Source organism: Panthera pardus, unplaced genomic scaffold (genome assembly GCF_024362965.1).
Source record: "Panthera pardus isolate Hobbes unplaced genomic scaffold, ASM2436296v1 HiC_scaffold_24, whole genome shotgun sequence".
Lineage (NCBI taxonomy): Eukaryota > Metazoa > Chordata > Mammalia > Carnivora > Felidae > Panthera > Panthera pardus.
Window position 1 is genome coordinate 102,603,744 of NW_026526810.1, and position 21,486 is coordinate 102,625,229.

Here is a 21,486-nt window from a genome sequence, read left to right on the forward strand (position 1 = left end):
TCTTAGACTTGAAACTCTAGACCTCACAAAGTTTATGTGTTAACAATATTAGAGGTTGCAACAAAAAATAACCACCACAGGCACTACAAAAACAAACAAAAAAATGCTTGCTCACTGTGAACGCATTTACGATTCCAAAGGCGCCTCTCCTCTACTCAAATATACTAGATTTGTGTGCTGGGCAACACAATATTTTCAAATATTTATAAAAAGTAATGTGAGTCTATTAAAAATCATTTGTAACAAAAATTACTTCTTGTTTTCCTTCTATTACTTAACCGAAAGGTAGGCCTAAAATTTGTCCAGGATTCGTGTCAGTTTACAGTAAATTCCATCCACAGGAATCAAAGAACTCACACAAAGAGGAGAGGTGGTTATACTAAAAACCAGGAACGAAACAGTCACTGCACATAAACATTAAATGCGGCATCAATGTAGAAATCAGGACAAAAGGCAACAACAACCCAATCCCGGTGTCTGCAAATGTATTGATTCAAGGCGTGAAACTTCTTCCTAGCACTAACTTCTAGGAGAAGTGTGTGTGTGTGCGTGTGTGTGTGGCTTCATCTGAACGCCAAGAGGAACATAATGAGTAAATGAACGATAGTGACGGCTCAGCAGGGGGCTTGGCTTTCCAGGCTGCCTTGCCAGATGGTATCCTCCGTGACAGGAAGAGGAGGAGGTTTCTGAAGTGGGCAGAGAGTAGAATGGAGTTGTCCCAAGATAAAAGAATCAAGTAGAAAGTCACTTTGCCTCTCAGCCTCCTCCTCTTTCCCTTTTCAGTTCTCTGTCCCTCTGAGGGGCATGACCCATTGTACAGGTAACTACTGTCAGAGTTAAGAGCATGGACTTCACAGCCAGCCCCTACATCCAGCTCTACCACTTACTACCCTGTCACCTTGTCACCACAGGCAAATTACCTGACCCCCCCATTTCCATAACTGAAGGATAAGGATAATAATGGCACTTACCCATAAAGGGCCGTGAAGATAAAATGAGTTAACACATCAAATGCTTAAGATGGGGACTGATATATACAAGCCAATAAGTTGACTGTTTTGATTGTTACTGAAGGGTCTCAGCTTCCAGAACCTACGTTCTTCTATGGTTTAACACCAGGGCTTGCTCCTGCTCTTCCCAAAGGCTCTGTTCTCCACTAAAACAGTGCTTTGTCAACGGTGTCATGCAGAACAAGAGGCGAGTGGGTGCTAACAACTTAGAGGCATCACTTTTCATCTGTGTAACATGTGCACGGGGGTCTCCTGATGATCTAAACAGGCAGTTCCAAGAGTTGGGGGCAGACATTTTCCATTCATATAATGGCTCCTTCTACACTGTGCACAGAGTCAAATGTGACTGAACATTCTACATTAGAACTTTCTCAAAATAAGGAACGTGGAAATCCATTTCCATGGAGAGATTTTCAAACTGCTCAAATGTATTCCAAGAAAGTGTCCCACTTTTCCTACTAACATTTTTAGTGTTGTATATTCTGGTTTTTCCTCCATGAACAGTTCCCCTGAGTCAATTAAAAATTGGTTCCTTTTCTGCACCATCTTTAAAAGAAAAGGCACAATCGAGTGATGGCATTGGCGCTATCATTCCCCAATTTCCATTACCTTTCGTTTGGTTTTAATAACCATTCCTTCCACTGCTACTGTCAAAAATGCTATAGAGCGTGCAGTTAGAGTCAAAGCACATTAAAATAAACTGCAGATCTGTAAGAATTTTATCACCTGTCCAGGAAGAGATAGGCATGGTCCCCACAAGTGGAAAGAACAGCAGGGCAACTTAAAATTATAAACTGAAAATGAAATTTCTAATGCTGAAAAATCTAAGTTGACCTGCACACTTACTAGCCACATATTCTGCAAGATAGGGGCTCTTATAGTCTGACCTGTAAATGTCACCCCACTGCGGGTAAGGATAAGTCACAGGACACTGAATCTTAGTACCCATGCTCTCCTTCTTGGGCTCTTGACCTGGTGAGGGAGCTCATGACATTATCATCCTCTTGACTGACCTTTCAGGTGTGAGGTGTGAGGCAGCGCCCGGGGCTCAGACAAGTCGGGAGGAGAAACGCAATGCATTTTTCTCTCACCTGTCCAGAATGAGGTCGGGAGCAAAGATGAGCTTGCCGGGGTGGTCAATGGAGCGCCACATGAGCCCCACCATCAGCACCTCCATCCAGCAGCTCTCCAGGAGGCGCACTTGGTCATACAGGCTGAGCTCCACAAAGCCTGGGGAAAGCAAGAGGCCGTGAGAAACACCCACCCTCCTCCTCGGCTCCCAGTGTCTGTGAAAACAAGAGCAAGTTTTCACAAGCTACGAAAACACCCACGACACAGAGAAAACAACCAACGTTTTAAAGCTGCGGCTACACGCTGCCCTAAGGAAGGAAACTCTGAACTCTGCGTGTGCAACTCACAACGTCCGGCCTTGGACTCCTTCTACAGACTTAATACAAGTCATCGAAGATTATAAAGGACAGTTACCTGGGCTCACAGCTCCCCCCCCCCCCCCCAGACAGATGCCAGGGAAGAACAGAAAGCTGGAACAGATCGTTTTTAGTTAGATATTTTTTAAAGTCCTCTGCACTGAGCTGAGATCCAGAAAGCCCTACCTGGGATTTTCTTGGCCCAACCGATCATGTGCACCAGCTCCTTGTCGGCCAGCTTGGTCAGGGACATCATCATGGAGGCCTCGGTGAAGGGGGTGCTGGGGCGGCTCACCAGCACGTGCGGCGGCTCCGCCTCCAGGAGCGTGAGCACCAGCTGCTCGGGGCTCAGGGCGCTCAGCAGCAGCTCCTTCACGCGGGTCACGTGGCCCCCGGCTTTCTTGGCTTTGCTGGCGCAGCGCAGCTGCTCCTCGGAGCTCTTCTGCCTTCGCACGACACGGTAGCCACACCTTTCCCTCCGGGAACCTAAACCGGAGAGACGATCACACAGTGCTTTCCCGTGGCTTCGCCAACCCGGCGTTCGAGGCGCCCGAGTCGCCGGGGCAAGAGCGAGGCCGTGACGCCGTGGTTAAGACCCGAGCCTGTCCCCACAGCGTGTCTTAGAACAGAAGCCTGACTTACTTCCTGGAACCTGTGGGGCGTGTACCAGAGATGGTTACATTTGTGACTATATTAGCAAGAGCAAAACGGGACGTTTCAGGGACAGTAGCCCAAATGAACGTAAGGTCTCCCATTTCAAGATTACCTATGGAGACGAAATCGATTTCTCTTTTAAAGAGTGTTGACGGGGCGCCTAGACGGTTCAGTGGGTTCGGCGTCTGACTTGATTTTAGCTCTGGTCATAATTTCCTGTTTCGTGGGATCAAGCCCTGCATTGGGCTCCACACTGACAGCACCAAGCCTGCTTGGAACTGTCTGTCTGTCTGTCTGTCTCTCTCTCTCTCTCTCTCTGTCGTCTCTCTCTGCCCCTCCCTCGCTTGTTCGTGTGCTCGCTCATCTCTCTCTCTCTCTCTCAAAATAAATAAAACTTTAAAAAAAAGAGTGCTGACATAACCTCAGTTTTCAAACCACAGAATTAGGAGTTTTCTTCAGACAAAAGATAGGCAAAACTAGGAACTGAATGAACACTAATGTTTCCAAACAGTTATCAAATAATACACTTTTATAATACATTCTGAAAATAGTCACATGTACTTGTGTGTGCTTACACATATACACATGCATTTTTATATATTTACACAAATAAATATATTTCAAGTAATAAATTTTTTTAAATCCTGAAAAATATAGAAAAGCACAAATTTTGGCATAAATTCTTTCAGTTTTCTTTTAATGCTATTTACTTTTGCATATTTCATACACAAAATTTAGATCACAGTGTGTATATACTATTTAAACCTTTTTCTTTTCATTAGAAAGGCGTCATTTTACAATTTAAAAACCTATATAGCATTCTGTTTTATGAATATAGCATTATTTATCTAAAGTGTCCCTTGATGGAAATCTAGGTTGGTTCTAATTTCTTTGCTAGTATTCATATTACAATGAAAATGAGTACCTGTATCCAATTAGTCCCTTAAAATAAATTCAAAGAAGTCAAGTTGCTGAACCAAGGCATATACACATTTAAGATTATTGATAGATTACCCTCTAAAACTATTTTAAGATTTTATTTTTAAATAATCTCTACGTGGGGCTTAAACTCACAACCCTGAGATCAAGAGTCACATGCTCTACAGACTGAGTCAGCCAGGGGCCCCCTCCAAAACTATTTTATTGTTTTATTTTTCAAGTTTATTTATTTTGGGGGCACCTGGGTAGCTCAGTCGGTTAAGCGTCTGACTTCGGCTCAGGTCATGATCTCATGCTTCATGAGTTCAAGCCCCACATCGGGCTCTGTGCTGACAGCTCAGAGCCTAGAGCCTGTTTCAGATTCTGTGTCTCCCTCTCTCTCTGCCCCTCCTCTTCTCCTGCTTTGTCTCTCTCTGTCTCTCAAAAATAAATAGATGTTAAAAAAAAATTTTTTTTTAATCTTTATTTATTTTTGAGAGAGAGAAACAGAGTGTGAGTGGGGGAGGGGCACAGAGAGAGGGAGACCCAGAATCCAAAGCAGGCTCCAGGCTCTGAGCTGTCAGTACAGAGCCTGACGTAGGGCTCGAACCCACAAACTGTGAGATCATGACCTGAGTCATAGTCGGACACTTAACCAACTGAACCATTCAGATGCCCCCTCCAAAACTATTTTAAAATTTATAATTCAAATGATACTTTAAGGGGCTTCCTATCTCCTCATAACACCATTGGACATTAAAAATAATTTCTAATCTTTGCTAATCTGACAAATGACTAACCAACCTCATTTCACTTTGTATTTTTTTAAATTGCTAGCAAGGTTGACTAATACATTTGCCATACTTTATATTTCTTTTACTTGTATATTGCCTATTTATTTCTTTTGTTCTTCCCCCCACCCCCAGAAACCTATGAAGTTTATTTAGGAACTATAGATAACTTTTCTTATATACCATATTTGCCTTGTTATATATCTTTTCACTTTACTCATGGTATCTCTCGTCATAAGAAGCTTTAGTACACAGCCAAATCGGTCTTTTGTTTCACATCAAGATTATACCAATGTTTTCTTATATCTTCTTTAAGCACTTTTGTGGTTCAAATCTATTTGGAAGTTTATGTATGTTTGTATCATGTCATATTATGTTCTTCAAACAGATGTATAATTTTCCCAGTAGCATTTATTGGATAAATTTTTCCCACAGATTTTTATAAAATGCCATGTCATTTAAGAAATATGTATAAAGGTCTCTTCTTCTGGATTGTCTTCTCTGTTTCATATATGTTTCACATATGTATATATATGTTTTTACTCCTCTGCTGGTCTCAATATGTTTCAGTTATTGTAGGTTTATGGGTCAGAAACACAATGGGATAATGTGTTTAAGATGGTGGGGGAAGGGAGAAACCTTCAATTTAGAATTATATTCTCAGATAAACTATCATTCAAGAGTGAGGATAAATTAAAGCCATTTCAGTTAGGCAAAGGTTAAAAAGATATATCACTCATACCCCCTTTGAAATAATTACTGTTTCTTTGGGATGGAGAAACATGAACCCAAGAAAAGCAATGAAATTCAAGGTGCAGTGGTAAGAAACTAAATTGTTAAACATGAGAGGAAACCTAATAAACATAGAATGTATAAAATAATAACAATTGATTTTTGGAGGTACAGAAATAAGGTAGCACCAAATACTGGATAATAACAAATAAGATGAGAGAGGAATAATTTTGGCTAGACCTTTCTAAGATTGTTTATTTGGGAAGAGAAACATCAATTAGAGAGAGTGGCTTGAATTCTCATGAATGCATGCTAAAAATAGAACTGTCACTAAAAGAATTGAAACAGAATGTATGACTTCCAAACTAGAAGAGGAAAAATAAAACAGTAAAATGGTGTCAATTCCAAAAAGGAAAGAAAGAAAATATATGATGAATTTTTTAAAGCATAAAATGATAGAAATGAATTCAAATATCATGATCACAATAAACATAAATAGACTAAATTCATCAATTGAGAGCAACTCTGAGATTATATTTTTTTTTATCTAGACATAGACTGGCTGTAAGAGATACATCTAACACACAGAAAACTGAAAACAAAGGGATAGAAAAAAATAACAGGCAAAAATTAATGAAATAAATCAGTTACTCTATCGATATCAGACAATATAAACTGTAAGGCACAAATCATTATTAAAGCCTCATCAGTAGATTATAAAAGGAAGATAAATAATTCTAAACTTAGATAATTCTTATCTTATCAAAACGATAAGAGGGGCGCCTGGGTGGCTCAGTCGGTTAAGCGGCCGACGTCAGCTCAGGTCATGATCTCGCGGTCCGTGAGTTCCAGCCCCGCGTCAGGCTCTGTGCTGACAGCTCAGAGCCTGGAGCCTGTTTCAGATTCTGTGTCTCCCTCTCTCTGACCCTCCCCTGTTCATGCTCTGTCTCTCCCTGTCTCAAAAATAAATAAAACGTTAAAAAAAAATTTTTTTAATAAAAATAAATAAATAAATAAATAACGATAAGAAAACACAACCTATAAATGTAACACGAAAAAGTGACTGAGAGAAAAAGTTGACAAATACATTATTATAATGGATATTTTATTTTTTAAGGTTTTTTAGGTAATCCTTACACCCAACGTGGGGCTCAAACCTACAACCCCAAGAGTCTCATGCTCCACCAACTGAGCCAGCCAGGCACCCCTATTTGGGTATTTTGATGTATCTTTCTCAGCAACTGACAGTGTAAACAATAAGGGGAAAGGCAGAATACAGAACATTTGGATTGTACAATTCACTTGAACAAAATTATCACATACTAGTTCATGAATAAAATTTTAACTAAAATTGGTATCATATAGATCATATTCTCTGATCACAAGAAATAACAAAAATATAACCCAGGCCCCTGTAAAGTTTAGCACAAAAGAATTTCTAAAAATCCATTGGTTAGGAGCACTTGGGTGGCTCAGTGGGTTAAGCGTCCGACTTCAACTCAGGTCATGACCTCGCAGTTTGTAGGTTCAAGCCCTGCATTGGGCTCTGTGCTGACAGGTTGGAGCCTGGAGCCTGCTTTGGATTCTGTGTCTCCCTTTCTCTGCCTTTCCCCTGCTCACGCTCTGTCTCTCTCTCTCTCGGAAATAAATAAACATTAAAAAAAAAAATTTGAAATCCATTGGTTAAAGACAAAAATACAAAGCGAAAATTAAGAAAGACATATTATAAGTCAGGATGTCATGAGCATGGGTACAACTTTCCCCCACACACAAAAAAACTAAAATATCTGAAAAATGCCTAGTTTCTATATTCCTACCATTATGTTTGTTTACTAAATTCAGTTGTCCATATTTTAAAAAGAAATATTAGTTAAGAGGTATGAGTACATTTAAATTACTTGCTCCCAAGAAAAGTTATCTGAATTTCTTCTTATCCTTGGCTAATCAAACTAGAAGGAAGGCCTCTATCTATATAGAGATAATTCATTGTGTTAGTAATCAGACATAAAGCAATAGGTATTATTTAAGATCAATTATACCCCCAGGGTAAAAAGGAACAAAATGTTTGGTTTAAGAAAGCACCTGCCTGATCACACATCTCCTTTTTGTAGAGTATATGAGGAAACAGGTTAACATACAAAGAGAAAGGTTTTGAATCACACACTCAAATTTATTTGATCAGCTTTCACTGACAAAGCCCTATATACTGAGCTCTGTACAGAGTCCTGGGGATTCCAGATCAATAAAATAGTCTTCAACCAGGAACTCACTGTTTTCTACCAAGGATATTTCTAGTGTCACGGCTTTTACACTGGAATCTAGGCAGTCACTCAGTGTGGCTCTGAGGAAGCGTGATAAAGAACTCTACCAAACAGGAGTGCTCCATATTAGAAAGTGGTAATATGGGTGCCTGTGTGGCTCAGTCAGCTAAGCGCCCGACTCTTGATTTCAGCTCAGGTCATGATCTCATGGTTCATGAGATCGAGCCCTGCATCAGGCTCTGTGCTGACAGTGGGAAGCTTGCTTGGGATTTTCTCTCGATTCCCTCTCTCTCTGCCCCTCCCCCACTTATGCATGCGTGCTCTTTCTCAAAATAAATAAACGTAAAAAAAATAGAAAGTGGTAAATAGCCCCAGTGAAAAGATGTTGATGACAATGGTGATGACAATGACAACAATGATAATAATGGTACATGATCAAAATGACAGCTCACAGCTACTGGAAGCTTCTATGTGTCAGATATTGTACAATGTATATAGATTATTTCATTCTGAAAACTGCCCTAGAGGGCAGGGGCTATTAGCATCTCCAAGATACAGGGGAGGGGCCAGGCACAAGAAGGCTCAAATAACTTGCCCAGGGTAGAAAACTAGAAAATAGTGAAAGCAGTTGTCTGAATCCAAAGCTGGCAGTTTTACTACTTTGTCTCACATCCCTATCCAATCCCTGTCATGTGTATATACAGCAGATGAATAGAGAGACGGCATCTAAAGATACAGATTTATTCTCCCAACACAGGAATCTCTAGAGATCAAATGCATGGCCTTTTGGATTGTTTTCCGGGCTATTTACATTTCAGCGTATCCTTACAACAAAGCCTCATCCCTGAAGTAAGTCTGGGTGAGCATCTTCCCACCATTTAAACAACCATATTAAAACCTCAATAGAAAACCCAAGATTGGTGAAGAAAACGGTGATAACAGAAAAGACAAAATTTCTGAATAAAAGGGAAATGGTGCAGGTGGAGTCTCTACTCCTCCAAGACTGGAAGGAAGGAAGAATATGGGTGGAGGGTTTATTGAGAGGACAGACAAGAAGAGTGCTGGAAAAGGAGGGAAGCATAGTTAAGAAAGTTCACTCCTAATGGTCCTTCTCTGTGGTCAGTAAAGGGCGATATATCCAGATGTTTGCACATCAACCCATCTCAGCATGCAATCTCCAAAGATGATAAAATGTTTTCTCTTAGAGAGCCCTGCCCAATTTCTTTTTGGCCAAATTTAATGACCTTTTCTCTGGTTTTCCTTTCCATGAAAGATTTTTCTTTCCAATTTTATTGCAATATAATTGACATATATCACTGTGTAAGTTTAAGGTATGCAGCATAATGGTTTGGCTTATGTATATTGTGAAATGACCACCCCAGTGAGTTTAGTCAGCGTCCATCATTTCATATAGATGCAATAAAGAGGGAAAGTTAAAAGAAAAAAAAGGAAAAAACGAAAAAGATTTCTTTTTTCTTTCGGAACTCTTAAGACTTACTCTCTTAGTAACTTTCATATCTATCATACAGCAGTGTTAATGACAGCATGCTGTACATTATGTCAGAAAACTTATCTTGTAAAATGGAAGTTTGTACCCTTGGTCACTTTTCTCTAATTCCCTCTCCCCCAACACCCTGCCTCTGGTAACCACAAATCCGATCTCTTTTTCTATGAGTTTGGGTTTTTGTTTTTGTTTTTGTTTTAGACTCCAATGTAAGTGAGATCAAACAGTATTTGTCTTTCTCTAACTTACTTCGCTTAGCATGTGCCCTCAAGGTTCATCCAAGTTGTCACAAATGGCAGGATTTCTTTGTGGGCTTTTTTTTTAATGGCTAGATGCTATTCCATTTTTATACACACACACACAAGCACGCACACACTAACTTCTTTATCCATTCATCTGGCAATGGACACTTAGGTTATTTCCATGCTTTGGCTATTATAAATAATGCTGCTATATGCTAACTAACTTGGATATAAATTTTAAAAATAAATAAATAAACAAACAAATAAATAATGCTGCTGTGACATGGGGTTGCAGATCTCTTTTGAGTTGGTATCATGAAAGATTTTTTTTAAGTTTATTTATTTTGTGAGAGAGAGAAAGCACAAGTTGAGGAGGAACAGAGAGAGGGGGGGAGAGAGAGAGACAGAGAGAGAGAATTCCAAGCGGGCTTCATAGTGCAGAGCCTGACACGGGGCTCGAACTCACAAACTGAGATCATGACCTGAGCCCAAGTTGAACGCTTAACCAACTGAGCCACCCAAGCGCCCCAGAAAGATGTTTTAAAGTACATCTCTGTACTCTGCCTTGCAAGACCGTATTGTATCAAAACTCCTCATAACTTATATGAGCTTTTCAAAGAGGGAGGGGAAAGGAAGGAAAACTAAAATTTAGTGCCAAACACTGTGCTAGGTCTTTATATTTTTTTTCATATGTATTCCTCACAAAACTCAGTGAAACAGATATCTTCTTTTCAGAGATAAGAAAACCAAGGGCCAGAAACGTTAGGTTTGAGCATAGTCACAGATAGCAAGAAATAAGACAAAAAAGGAAATTCAACCCTCGGGAGTCCTGTCCTCTTGTTCTCCCACCGCATACACCGCCCCCTGCAGGCGGATTATCATGTGCTCCTGCCCTGGTCCCAAACCACCAGGGCTACACCTGTCCAGGTACACCTGTCTACCTGTAGTAGAATAAAAGTGTTCTTATCCTGACTAAATTGTAAATAGCTTTTTAAAAAATACACACTCACCTTAAAATGTTAACTTAAAATATGAAACACTTAACTTGTAATCTTTTGTCAGAGGACCAAATCTTTCTCCTTAAGCACATCTGCCAATTAAATCACAAGTAACTTTCCTACATAAACCATATCCACGATGCACAGCCTCTGAATTTCCAATTTCCACTTCTTTACAACGGAGCAAGAACTTAGGCACTCATAAAGCAATCCAAATTCAGAATTTTTCTAGGTTTATGATTTCCCCCCCCGCCACAATCTCATTCATACCTAACTCAACAGCTACTAGTCTTTTACAGTTGTTGTTGTTGTTGCTGTTTTACTGTAAGTGCTACACCCAATGTGGGGCTTGAACTTACGACCCTGAGATCAAGAGTCACATGCTCTACCGTCTGAGCCAGCCTGGTGTCCCTCCTTTACGGTTGTATTCAAAGCTTTCACAGAAATGATATCTTTTCCTACTCATATTTCATGTTTGTATAAATTCTTTTTTTTTTTTAATGTTTACTTATTTTTGAGACAGAGAGAAACAGAGCATGAACGGGGAAGGGGCAGAGAGAGAGGGAGACACAGAATCGGAAGCAGGCTCCAGGCTCTAAGCCATCAGCCCAGAGCCCGACGCGGGACTCGAACTCACAGACCGCGAGATCGTGACCTGAGCTGAAGTCGGACGCTCAACCGACTGAGCCACCCAGGCGCCCCTCATGTTTGTATAAATTCTAATTAAATTACATAATTTGACAGTTACAATGAGTAGAAATAGGTTTTGGAAAAAGTCTACTGGTTACTGATAAGGCTATAACTAAAGTGGTGGGAACAGAAATGCTTGAACGTTTTAAAGAGTAACCAATACACACGGGGAGCTCATGGGCATTGGCAGGGTGTCTTACAAAGAAAACAGGAAACATCAGTGATTATAAAGCCAGAGAAGTGTGATCAAATAAGAGGACTTCTGCTCTACTATAATATAGCCAGATGAGGTGCCTTATCTGTTACATACAGAAAGAAAAAGAAAAAGCAATCCCTATCAAAATAATATCAGCATTCCCCACAGAGCTAAAACAAACAATCCTTCAATTTGCATGGAACCAGAAGAGACCCCGAATAGCCAAAGCAATCTTGAAAAAGAAAACTGAAGCTGGAGGCATCACACTCCCAGACTTCAGGATGTATTACAAAGCTGTAATCATCAAGACAGTGTGGTACTGGCACAAAAACAGACACTCAGATCAATGGAACAGAACAGAGAAGCCAGAAATGGATCCACAAACGTATGACCAACTAATCTTCGACAAAGCAGGAAAGAATATCCAATGGAATAAAGACAGTCTCTTCAGCAAATGGTGCTGGGAAAACTGGACAGCGACATGCAGAAGAATGAACCTGGACAACTTTCTTATACCGTACCCAAAAATAAAATCAAAATGGATGAAAGACCTCAATGTAAGACAGGAAGCCATCAAAATCCTAGAGGAGAAAGCAGGCAAAAACCTCTTTGACCTCAGCTGCAGCAACTTCTTACTCAACATATCTCCAGAGGCAAGGGAAACAAAAGCAAAAATGAACTATTGGGACCTCATCAAAATAAAAAGCTTCTGCACAGCAAAGGAAAAAATCAGCAAAACTAAAAGGCAATAATGGAATGGAAGAAGATATTTGCAAAGGACATATCAGATAAAGGGTTAGTATCCAAAATCTATAAAGAACTTATCAAACTCAACACCCAAAAAACAAATAATCCAGCGAATAAATGGGCGAAAGACATGAATAGACACTTCTCCAAATAAGACATTGGAGATGTCCAAACAGACACATAAAATGCTCAACACCACTCACCATCAGGGAAATAGAAATCAAAACCACAATGAGATACCACCTCATACCTGTCAGAATAGCTAACATTAACAACTCAAGCAACAACAGATGTTGGCACAGAAAGAAGATCTCTTTTGCACTGCTGGTGGGAATGCAAACTGGTACAGCCACTCTGGAAAACAGTATGGAGGTTCCTCAAAAAATTAAAAATAGCACTACCCTATGACCGAGCAATTGCACTACTAGGCATTTATCCAAGGGATACAGGTGTGCTGTTTTGAAGGGACACATGCACCCCCATGTTTGTAGCAGTACTGTTGGCAATAGCCAAAGTATGGAAAGAGCCCAAATGTCCATCGACAGATGAACAGATAAAGAAGATGTGGTATATATATATATATATATATATATATATATATATATATATATGTGTGTGTGTGTGTGTGTGTGTGTGTGTGTGTGTACACACATAATGGAGTATTACTTGGCAATCAAAAAGAATGAAATCTTGCCATTTGCAACTATGTGGATGGAACTGAAGGGTATTATGCTGTGAAATTAGTCAGAGAAGGACAAATATCATATGACTTCACTCATGTGAGGAATTTAAGATACTAAGCAGATGAACATAAGGGAAGGGAAGCAAAAAGAATATAAAAACAGGGAGGGGGACAAAACATAAGAGACTCTTAAACATAGAGAACAGAGGGTTACTGGAGGGGTTGTGGTAGGGGGGGATGGGCTAAGTGGGTAAGGGGCATTAAGGAATCTACTCCTGAAATCATTGTTGCACACTATATGCTAACTAACTTGGAAGTGAATTAAACAATAAATTTATACACACACACACACACATATACATTTATACATGTATATATAAATGTGTATATATATATATTTATACACACACATATATATATGTATATATACACATATGTGTACATGTATATGTGTATATGTGTATATATACATTTATATATATATATAAAAGTCTATATATATATATAAAAGTCTATGTAAAAGAGAAATTATAAATATTGAAATTAAAGGTCCTATATCATAGCAAATACAAAAAAGGAGAGAATATTCAAAAGGCAGAGCTCCTAAGAGACTGTCAGGGTGAAAAGAGACTTTTGTTTTAAATTTTTTAAATAGAGAAATTACAACTAACCACAGGCAAAATACTGACTAGAGAATAACAGGAAAACTCGGGCAGAGCTGCTGTGAGTACATATACATGCAAGTGTGTACAGACAGGGAATCAAAAGTTAGCCAGGTGGAGAGAGCAGGAGGTACGCATTACTGTCAGATGTTATACTAATGTGCCCATTTTTCTTTCTTCTTCATGTACATATACATGTATGTGTGCATACACACACATACGTATGTTTATACGCATATATGCGTACATAGATATCATCATACAACAGAATCTACGTTCTGTGTGCTTTCCATGGTTCTATCATGTTTCTGACACCTATATGTACCTTTTCTAGAAAGCTAATACAGGGCTAGGCATGAATCTTTCCCATAGCTCTCCAAGTAACCCACAAGATACTCTACTTTTCTGTCACAGCTTTGACTGTGGACATTTATCTGAACTTCATCCTTAGACTTTGCAAGGCCTTGGGCAGATGGTCATCCAGCCCATTTGAGCACTTTGGTTTCTAGAGCTCCCTAAACCCAGCAGCAGTCTACTGTGTCGTCAGACCACCTGAGCTGTAGAAAGTTCTTCCCTATATTGGGCCAAAATGTGCCTCCTGTGACTCGTTCCTGTTCACCTCAGCTCTGTCCTCGGCAGCTACAGCGAATACATTAATGCCCCCTCCAATGTGGCAGCGTACAAATACTTGATGATAATTACCAAGTCCTAACTCTCCTCCCATCCAGGCTACATGTCCCCAGTTCCCCCACCTGTCCTGTTTGAAAGAGCCATCGGCACGCCCCCCCATACGATGAAATGAAACAGGAAGCGAACACTCACCACACTTCACCATCCCGACCTCATAGCACTTCCGAAGTCGGCAGGCCTGGCAGCTTTTGCGCCTGTTCTTATCTATTGTGCACTGATTTGTCGCTGGGCAAATATAATCGTTATGTCCTACAACGGAGGAAAAAACAAAACAAAACAAAACAAAAAAGGCAGGCTATTGTTACAATATTTTGATTACATGTCTTCCTGGTCAACAACACCAATAATGCTACCCAGCTGAGAGGTAGGGGGCATCTTCTTAACGATAGGTATAGGTACAAAGGCCAAAGTTCAGCGTCATAAGCACCTTATTAGTGAGTATAGAAAATCCAGGAATATCTCCATATCCTACTCTTTGACCACTAGGCTATTCTCTGCATGTTTTTAGAATTCTCAAGAGATACATTAGAAATATTCTCCTTTGGTTTCAATTAGCAATAATCGTGCCTCGGATACACCTCATTGGCTACAATTCTGCCACTGCGCAAAGCTGAAATATTCTCCTTTGGACATGGAAAGTAAGACAGTCATCTGAAATTGGTTCTGCAAATCACAGAACACCTCAAGGATAGTACTTGTGTATCAGGTCACCAAATTCAATTGCTTACATTCTTTTATACATATCCCTCTTTGGGATTTAACATGATTTTTTTTTTTACTTTTTAAAATGTTTATTTATTTTTGAGACAGCGTGTGAGAGGGGGAGGGGCAGAGAGAGAGAGGGAGACACAGAATCCAAAGCAGGCTCCAGGTTCTGAGTTGTTCGCACAGAGCCGGACCCAGAGCTCAAACCCACAAGCTGTGAGATCATGACCTGAGCCAAAGTCAGCCGCTCAACCCACTGAGCCACCGAGGCGCCCCTTATGGGAATTCATAGTCAAATAAGAGAGCGAAACTAATCACTAAGGGGATAATGAAATTAGCAAACTGAAGAACCAAAAAAACTGCCACTTGAGGCTGGCTGTGGTTATTGTTCTCAGTTGCCACTGCCTCCCGCGGCCCTGTGACCCTGCAGTGCACTAGAGCAGCCAAAGTGTGCTCGCCTACCAACTAACGTTGAGTGTGGCCATGAAACTTGGTTTAGCCAATAGTATGTAAGTAGATGGGATATTCCAACAGTCTGGCTTGGCCGCTGGAGCCAAGAAGAGGCCCTTTGAAAAAAAGGAAATGCCTCGGGTAGTTGCTGGTCCAAGGAGAATAAGGAAATGTGCAGGCTGAACTCCACCCAGAGTTCAGAGCTGAGCCTTGTGAAATAGATGCACCCTACCCGACCCCTAGAGCAAAAAGACATTGTTCCACGATTACACCGAAATCGAATTTTATAATTCTCTCCCACTTTAGGTAGATTCCAGTAACACTTGTTCAACCAAACACAAATTGAAATTCAGTTGCCTGTGGCTTTACCACCATTTCCTGAACCAGCCTGGGGTAGCAGCAACGGCAGAGACTGTACAGCTCTCGAAGAGATGCAAACGCCCTCTCAAGCGACCTTCATCCCGGCCACACACAGGAAGCCTGGCTCACCAACATTCTGACAACGTACTGATTCCCAGATACTTTATCAACATTTCATTGAATCCCATAACTTCCCTAGAAAGAGCTATCATCCCCATTCTACAAAAGAAAACATGTAACTTCAGTTGAATCATCTTAAGGTTATGGTTTTAGTATTCTGTGATGCGTAATAAATTTCTACAAACTTACACACTTAAAACCAAACCCACTTATCTCATTTCCACGAGTCAAGAATCCAGGCACAGCTTACTCTAGTCAGGGTTTCAAAAGGCTGCAATCAAGGTGTTGGCTGGGCTGTGGTTTCATATGAAGCTCAGCATCCCCTTCCAAGCTCATATAAGGTGTTTGCAGAATCAGCCATTTGCAGCTGTGGGGCTGAAGTTCTCATTTTCTTGCTGGCTGTCAGCAGGATGCTGTTGACAACACATAGAGGAACCACTTCCCTTCCCAAAAGCAGTTCACAGCATGATGTCTGCTTTCTTCCAGGCGGGGGGGGGGGGGGGGGGGGGGGGGGGGGCAGGGGGGCATATCTCTGACTTCCCACATGTCTCTCCACTCCAGTATGATGGAGTCTTACATAATTATAGCATAATCACAAGACTCCCCCATCACCACTTGCCATATCAGGTAACCTAACCAAGGAAGCAACTCTCATATTTACAGGTTCCACACACACACAAGAGTAGGAGGCAATATGAGGTATGGTATAAATCTTTTTTTAAAGGAACAGATAATTACTTGTTATTGCTTTTATGATCGCTTAAAACATTCAAAAATAAATTATATGCTAAAAGTCATGATACATTCCCAATTAGAAATTTTCAATTGTCCGCTAAAACATAATCTTTTATGGCTAGAAGGTAAATGTAACCACACAGTACTTTCCATAGAGGTATCAATCTTTTAAGGACCTTCTAAAAACTCAAAGAATAATACATGATGTTACCCTTTTTGGATTTATAGAGGTTTATAACAATAAGCATTTAAGGGACAATGAAAGGTTCACTTTTTTACCTCATTTTAAAAGACTATTTTACTTAAAAACAATGAGAAAGCATAGTAATATGAACACACTAAATAAAAATAGCCTAGAAAATGTCTTATACAAGAAGGCCAGGGTAATTGAATTCACTTCTGGCAAAAAAGGGAAGAAAAGTCCTTAAACTATACGAACTACCTCACGTATTAAAATGGTTTTCTCAGGGCGCCTGGGTGGCTCAGTTGGTTGAGCGTCCAACTCTTGATTTCAGCTCAGGTCATGATCTCACGGTCGTGACATTGAGCCCTGCATCAGACTCCGTGCTGAGTGTGGAGCCTGCTTAAGATTCTCTCTCTCCCTTTCCCTCTAACCCTCTCCCCCACTCACGTTCTCTCTCCGTCTCCAACAAAATTAAATAAAATGGTTTTCTTGTTTCATGCAACAACCTGAGAGGCATGCTATTCTATACTAACAGAACTGACAGAAAAGTTCAAAGCAAAATAGGTAGCTAATTCTTAAAGATATAAAGCTGTATAGGAAAATGTGCTTTTTATAATCTGTATACAGATAAAAGGTTATCTGTATACTCTACAAAATTATTGAGTCTGAATACCTGTCATCATTCATATCCATAGCACAGAGGGGAGAGACAGCACTGGACTGAGATCAGAAGATCTGAGTTTAAGCTCAGTTCAGCTTCCCGATTTTGTCACTTCAACGATAGAGCAATGTTTATCATCCGCACCCTCCCTGGCACGCTTATCCCTCAACAGCAGGAATCAACCTTGTGTTTTGTTCCCTCAGGACATCCTTTGTGGCTTCAAGGCCAAATGAATCCCAAGTAATGGAATATGTGCCTCCAAGATAAGGAATCTGCTGTATAACCTACCAGCTGTCAGAGCTTCCCATTGAAAGCTCAGACTCCAAAGTTGTAAGAAACAAAGAATTAAAGATCTTTGAGCGGCACTCAAAAAGATTTTAACTTTCAAAAGACAATGATAAAAGGTTCATATGAATACCAAAATTAAAGTGAATAGAATAGTATTACTATTATATATGGACATAAAAGAAATAGCCCAAAAGAATGAAATTTACAGAAATACCTCTGAGAAATGTATTATATACATATGTGTGTAACAAAACTGTATACGAGATATAAAAGACCTAAATAAATGGAGACATATTCTTGATGTGAAGACTATTAAAAAGATTTATTCCAAAATAATTCTTAGGTTTAACAAAGTCTCCACTTTTCTTAACATTATGGATGGGAGGACACTTAATAAAATTATTTTAATATTCCTATGTATGAATAAACCAAGGAAAATAGCCAGAATACTTTTAAAACAGGAGATATTTATACTGGCTTGTATTAAAATGCATTATAAAATTATACTAAAAAAAAAGAAAACTATAATAGTTAAAATAATGTGGTGGTACTTCTATAAGAATGAAGCACTAGACAATAGAACAGAATAAAACATTAGTATATAAAAGACCTTAATAGGTTATATATAGAGAGAAAAAAAATCAATGAACACATGAAAAGATGCTCAAAATCATTACTAATCAGGGAAACACAAATTAAAACCACAATGAGACACAACTGTATACTCAATAGCTGACAATATCAAGTTTTTACAAGGATGTAGACCAACTGGAAGTCTCATAGTCTGTTGTTGAGAATACAAAATGTTTCAACCACTTTGGAAAGCAGTTTGTTAGGTTCTTATAAAATTAAACATACACTCATCATACAAGCAGCAATTCTACTCCTAGGTATTTACCCAACAGAAACAAAAACTTAGGTCTAGAGAAAGGAAGATGCATGAATATTCACTGAAGTTTCATTCAAAATAGCCTAATACTGGAAACAACCCAGATGAATACATAACCTGTGGGACATCTAAATACTGGAATAATCCCCAGTAACAAAGAGGAATGAACTACTGTACATGAAACACAGGTAAATCCTAAAAGCATCATGATAAATGAAAGAAATGATACACAGATGATTATATACTTTACGATTCAATTATAGGGCATTCTAGCAAAAGGCAAAACTATAGGGACAGAAACTAGATCGATGGTTACAGGGCCTTGGGAGGTTGGGGGACAATTGGCCATAATGGGCCTAAGGGAACTTTTTGGGCTGATGGCAACATTCCATATCTTAATGATGGTGGTGGTTAAATGACCACATGTATTTTCAAAATTCATAAAACTATACAAATAAAATAGGGGAATTTTATTATATGTAAATTGTATCTCAAATTCAACTAAAAAAATAACCTCCCATATTTAAAAAAATCAATGAAAATAAAGTTATTTAATAAAACAATGTGAAGAAAATTGACTAAGATAAATACATTTAATTTTTTTCCTTTTTTTAGCTTTATTTTATTGAAGTATAATTAACATACAATGCTATATTAGTTTCAGGTGTATAACTTTTTTTTTTTTCCAACCGGAAGATTGGTTTATTTGGGAATAAAAGAGAATTAGAATCCAGAACAAACAAGCTGTGGTAAGACCACAGGCATGGCTGGGAAACAAAAGCTCAAGTGTATAACATTTTGATTCAACAATTCTATACATTACTCAGTGCCGGCCATGTAAGTGTAGTCGCCATCTGTCACCTTACAACATTATTACAGTATTATTGATTATATTCCCTATGCTATATTTTTCATCTGTGACTACTTTATTTTAAAATGATCTGTTTTTAATAGTTTATTTTGAGAGAGAGAGAAAGAGAGAGCATGAGCAGGGGAGGGGCAGAGAGAGAGGAGAGAGAGAGGATCCCAAGCAGGCTCCACACTGCCAGCACAGAGCCTGACACGGGGCTCAAACTCATGAACCGTGAGATCAAGAGTCGGATGCTTAACTGAGTCACCCAGGCGCCCCATCTGTGACTATTTTATAACTGGAAGTTTGTACCTCTTCATTCCCTTTATTTCACCCATCCCCCACTACACCCCCTTCTGGTAACCACCAGTTTGTTCTCTGTATTTGAAAGTCTGGTTTTTTGTTTCTTTGCTCATTTGTTTTATTTTTAGATTCTACATGTAAGTGAAATCACATGGTATTTGCCTTTCTATGTCTGACTTATTTCATTTAGCATTATACCTTCTAGATCCATCCATGTTGTCACAAATAGCAAGATCTCATCCTTTTTAATGGCTGAGTAATATTTCTCTCTCTCTCTCTGTCTCTCTCTCTCTCTCTTTCTCTCTCTCTCTCACTGTGTGTGTGTGTGTGTGTGTGTGTGTGTGTGTGTGTGTGTGTGTGTGTGTAACTTCTTCATCCATTCATCTATTGATGGACATCTAGATTGCTACCATATCTTGGCTATTGTAAGTAATGCTGCAATAAACACAGGGTGCATTATCCCTTTTTGAATTAGAGTTTTAGTTTTCTTTGGTTAAATATCCAATAGTGGAATTATTAGATCTTTTGGTAATTCCATTTTTAATGTATTGAGGAACCTCCATATTGTTTTCCACAATGGCTGCACCAGTTTATATTCTCACCAACAGTACATGATGGTTCCCTTTTCTCTACACTTGTTATTTCTTGTGTGTGTGTGTGTGTGTGTGTGTGTGTGTTAATTTTAGCCATTCTGACTGACTTATTTCAGCCATATCTGATTGTGGTTTTGATTTGTATTTCCCTGATGATTAGTGCTGCTGAATATCTTTTCATGTGTGTATTGACCATTTGTATATCTTCTTTGGAAAAATTTCTATTTAAGTTCTCTGCCCATTTTTCAATTGGATTACTATTGTTTTTGTGTTGAGTTGTAGAAGTTCTATATATGTTTTGGATATTAACCACTTATTGGATATATCATTGCAAATACCTTCTCCCATTCAGCAGACTGACTTTTTCTTTTGTTGATGGTTTCCTTTACTGTGCACAGGCTTATTATTTGGGTCTAGTCCCAATAGTTTATTTTTGCTTTTGTTTCCCTTGCCTCAGGAGACATATCTAGAAAAACGTTGCTAAGGCTGATGTCAGATTACTGCCTATGTTTTCTTCGAGGAGTTTTATGGTTTTCTGTCTCACACACATTAGGTCTTTAATCCATTTTGAGTTTATTTTTGTATGTGGTGTAAGCAAGTGATCCAGTTTCATTCTGTTGCATGCAGCTGTCCAGTTTTCCCAGCACCATTTATTGAGGAGAATGTTCTCTCCCCGTTGTACATTGTTGTCTCTTTTGTCAAGGATTAATTGATCTTATAATCATGGGTTTATTTCTGGGTTCTCTATTCTGTTCCATTAATCTGTGTGTCTGTTTTTGTGCCAGTACCACACTGTTTTGATTACTATAGGTATGTAGTATGTATCTTGAAATCGGGCATTGTGATACCTCCAGCTTTGGTCTCCTTTCTCAAGATTGCTTTTGTTATTCAGGATCTTTCATACAAATTTCAGTGTTATTTGTTCTAGTTCTGTGAAAAATGCTGTTGGTATTTTGATAGGGAATCGACTGATTACTTTGGTTAGTATGGACACTTTAACAATATTTGTTCTTCCAGTCCATCGGCATGGAATCTCTTTCCATTTATTCATGTCATCTTCAATTTCTTTTTATCAGTGTTTTATAGTTTTCAGAGTATAGGTCTTTCACCTTCTTGGTTAAGTTTATTCCTAGGTATTTTATTA

At 39.2% G+C, this 21,486-nt stretch overlaps 1 protein-coding gene and 1 pseudogene across 1 annotated transcript in view; both read right to left on the minus strand.

The window, feature by feature from the left end:
• ESR2 (estrogen receptor 2) overlaps positions 1 to 21,486 on the minus strand; it is a 68,641-nt gene that overhangs the window by 25,683 nt on the left and 21,472 nt on the right. The window contains exons 4-6 of the mRNA XM_053889491.1: positions 14,337 to 14,453; positions 2,624 to 2,923; positions 2,102 to 2,240 (exon numbers count right to left, since the gene is read on the minus strand). Of these exons, the coding sequence (XP_053745466.1) occupies positions 2,102 to 2,240; positions 2,624 to 2,923; positions 14,337 to 14,453 (556 nt within the window). The remainder of the gene's footprint in view (positions 1 to 2,101; positions 2,241 to 2,623; positions 2,924 to 14,336; positions 14,454 to 21,486) is intronic.
• LOC128773105 (U4 spliceosomal RNA) lies at positions 14,629 to 14,816 on the minus strand (annotated as a pseudogene).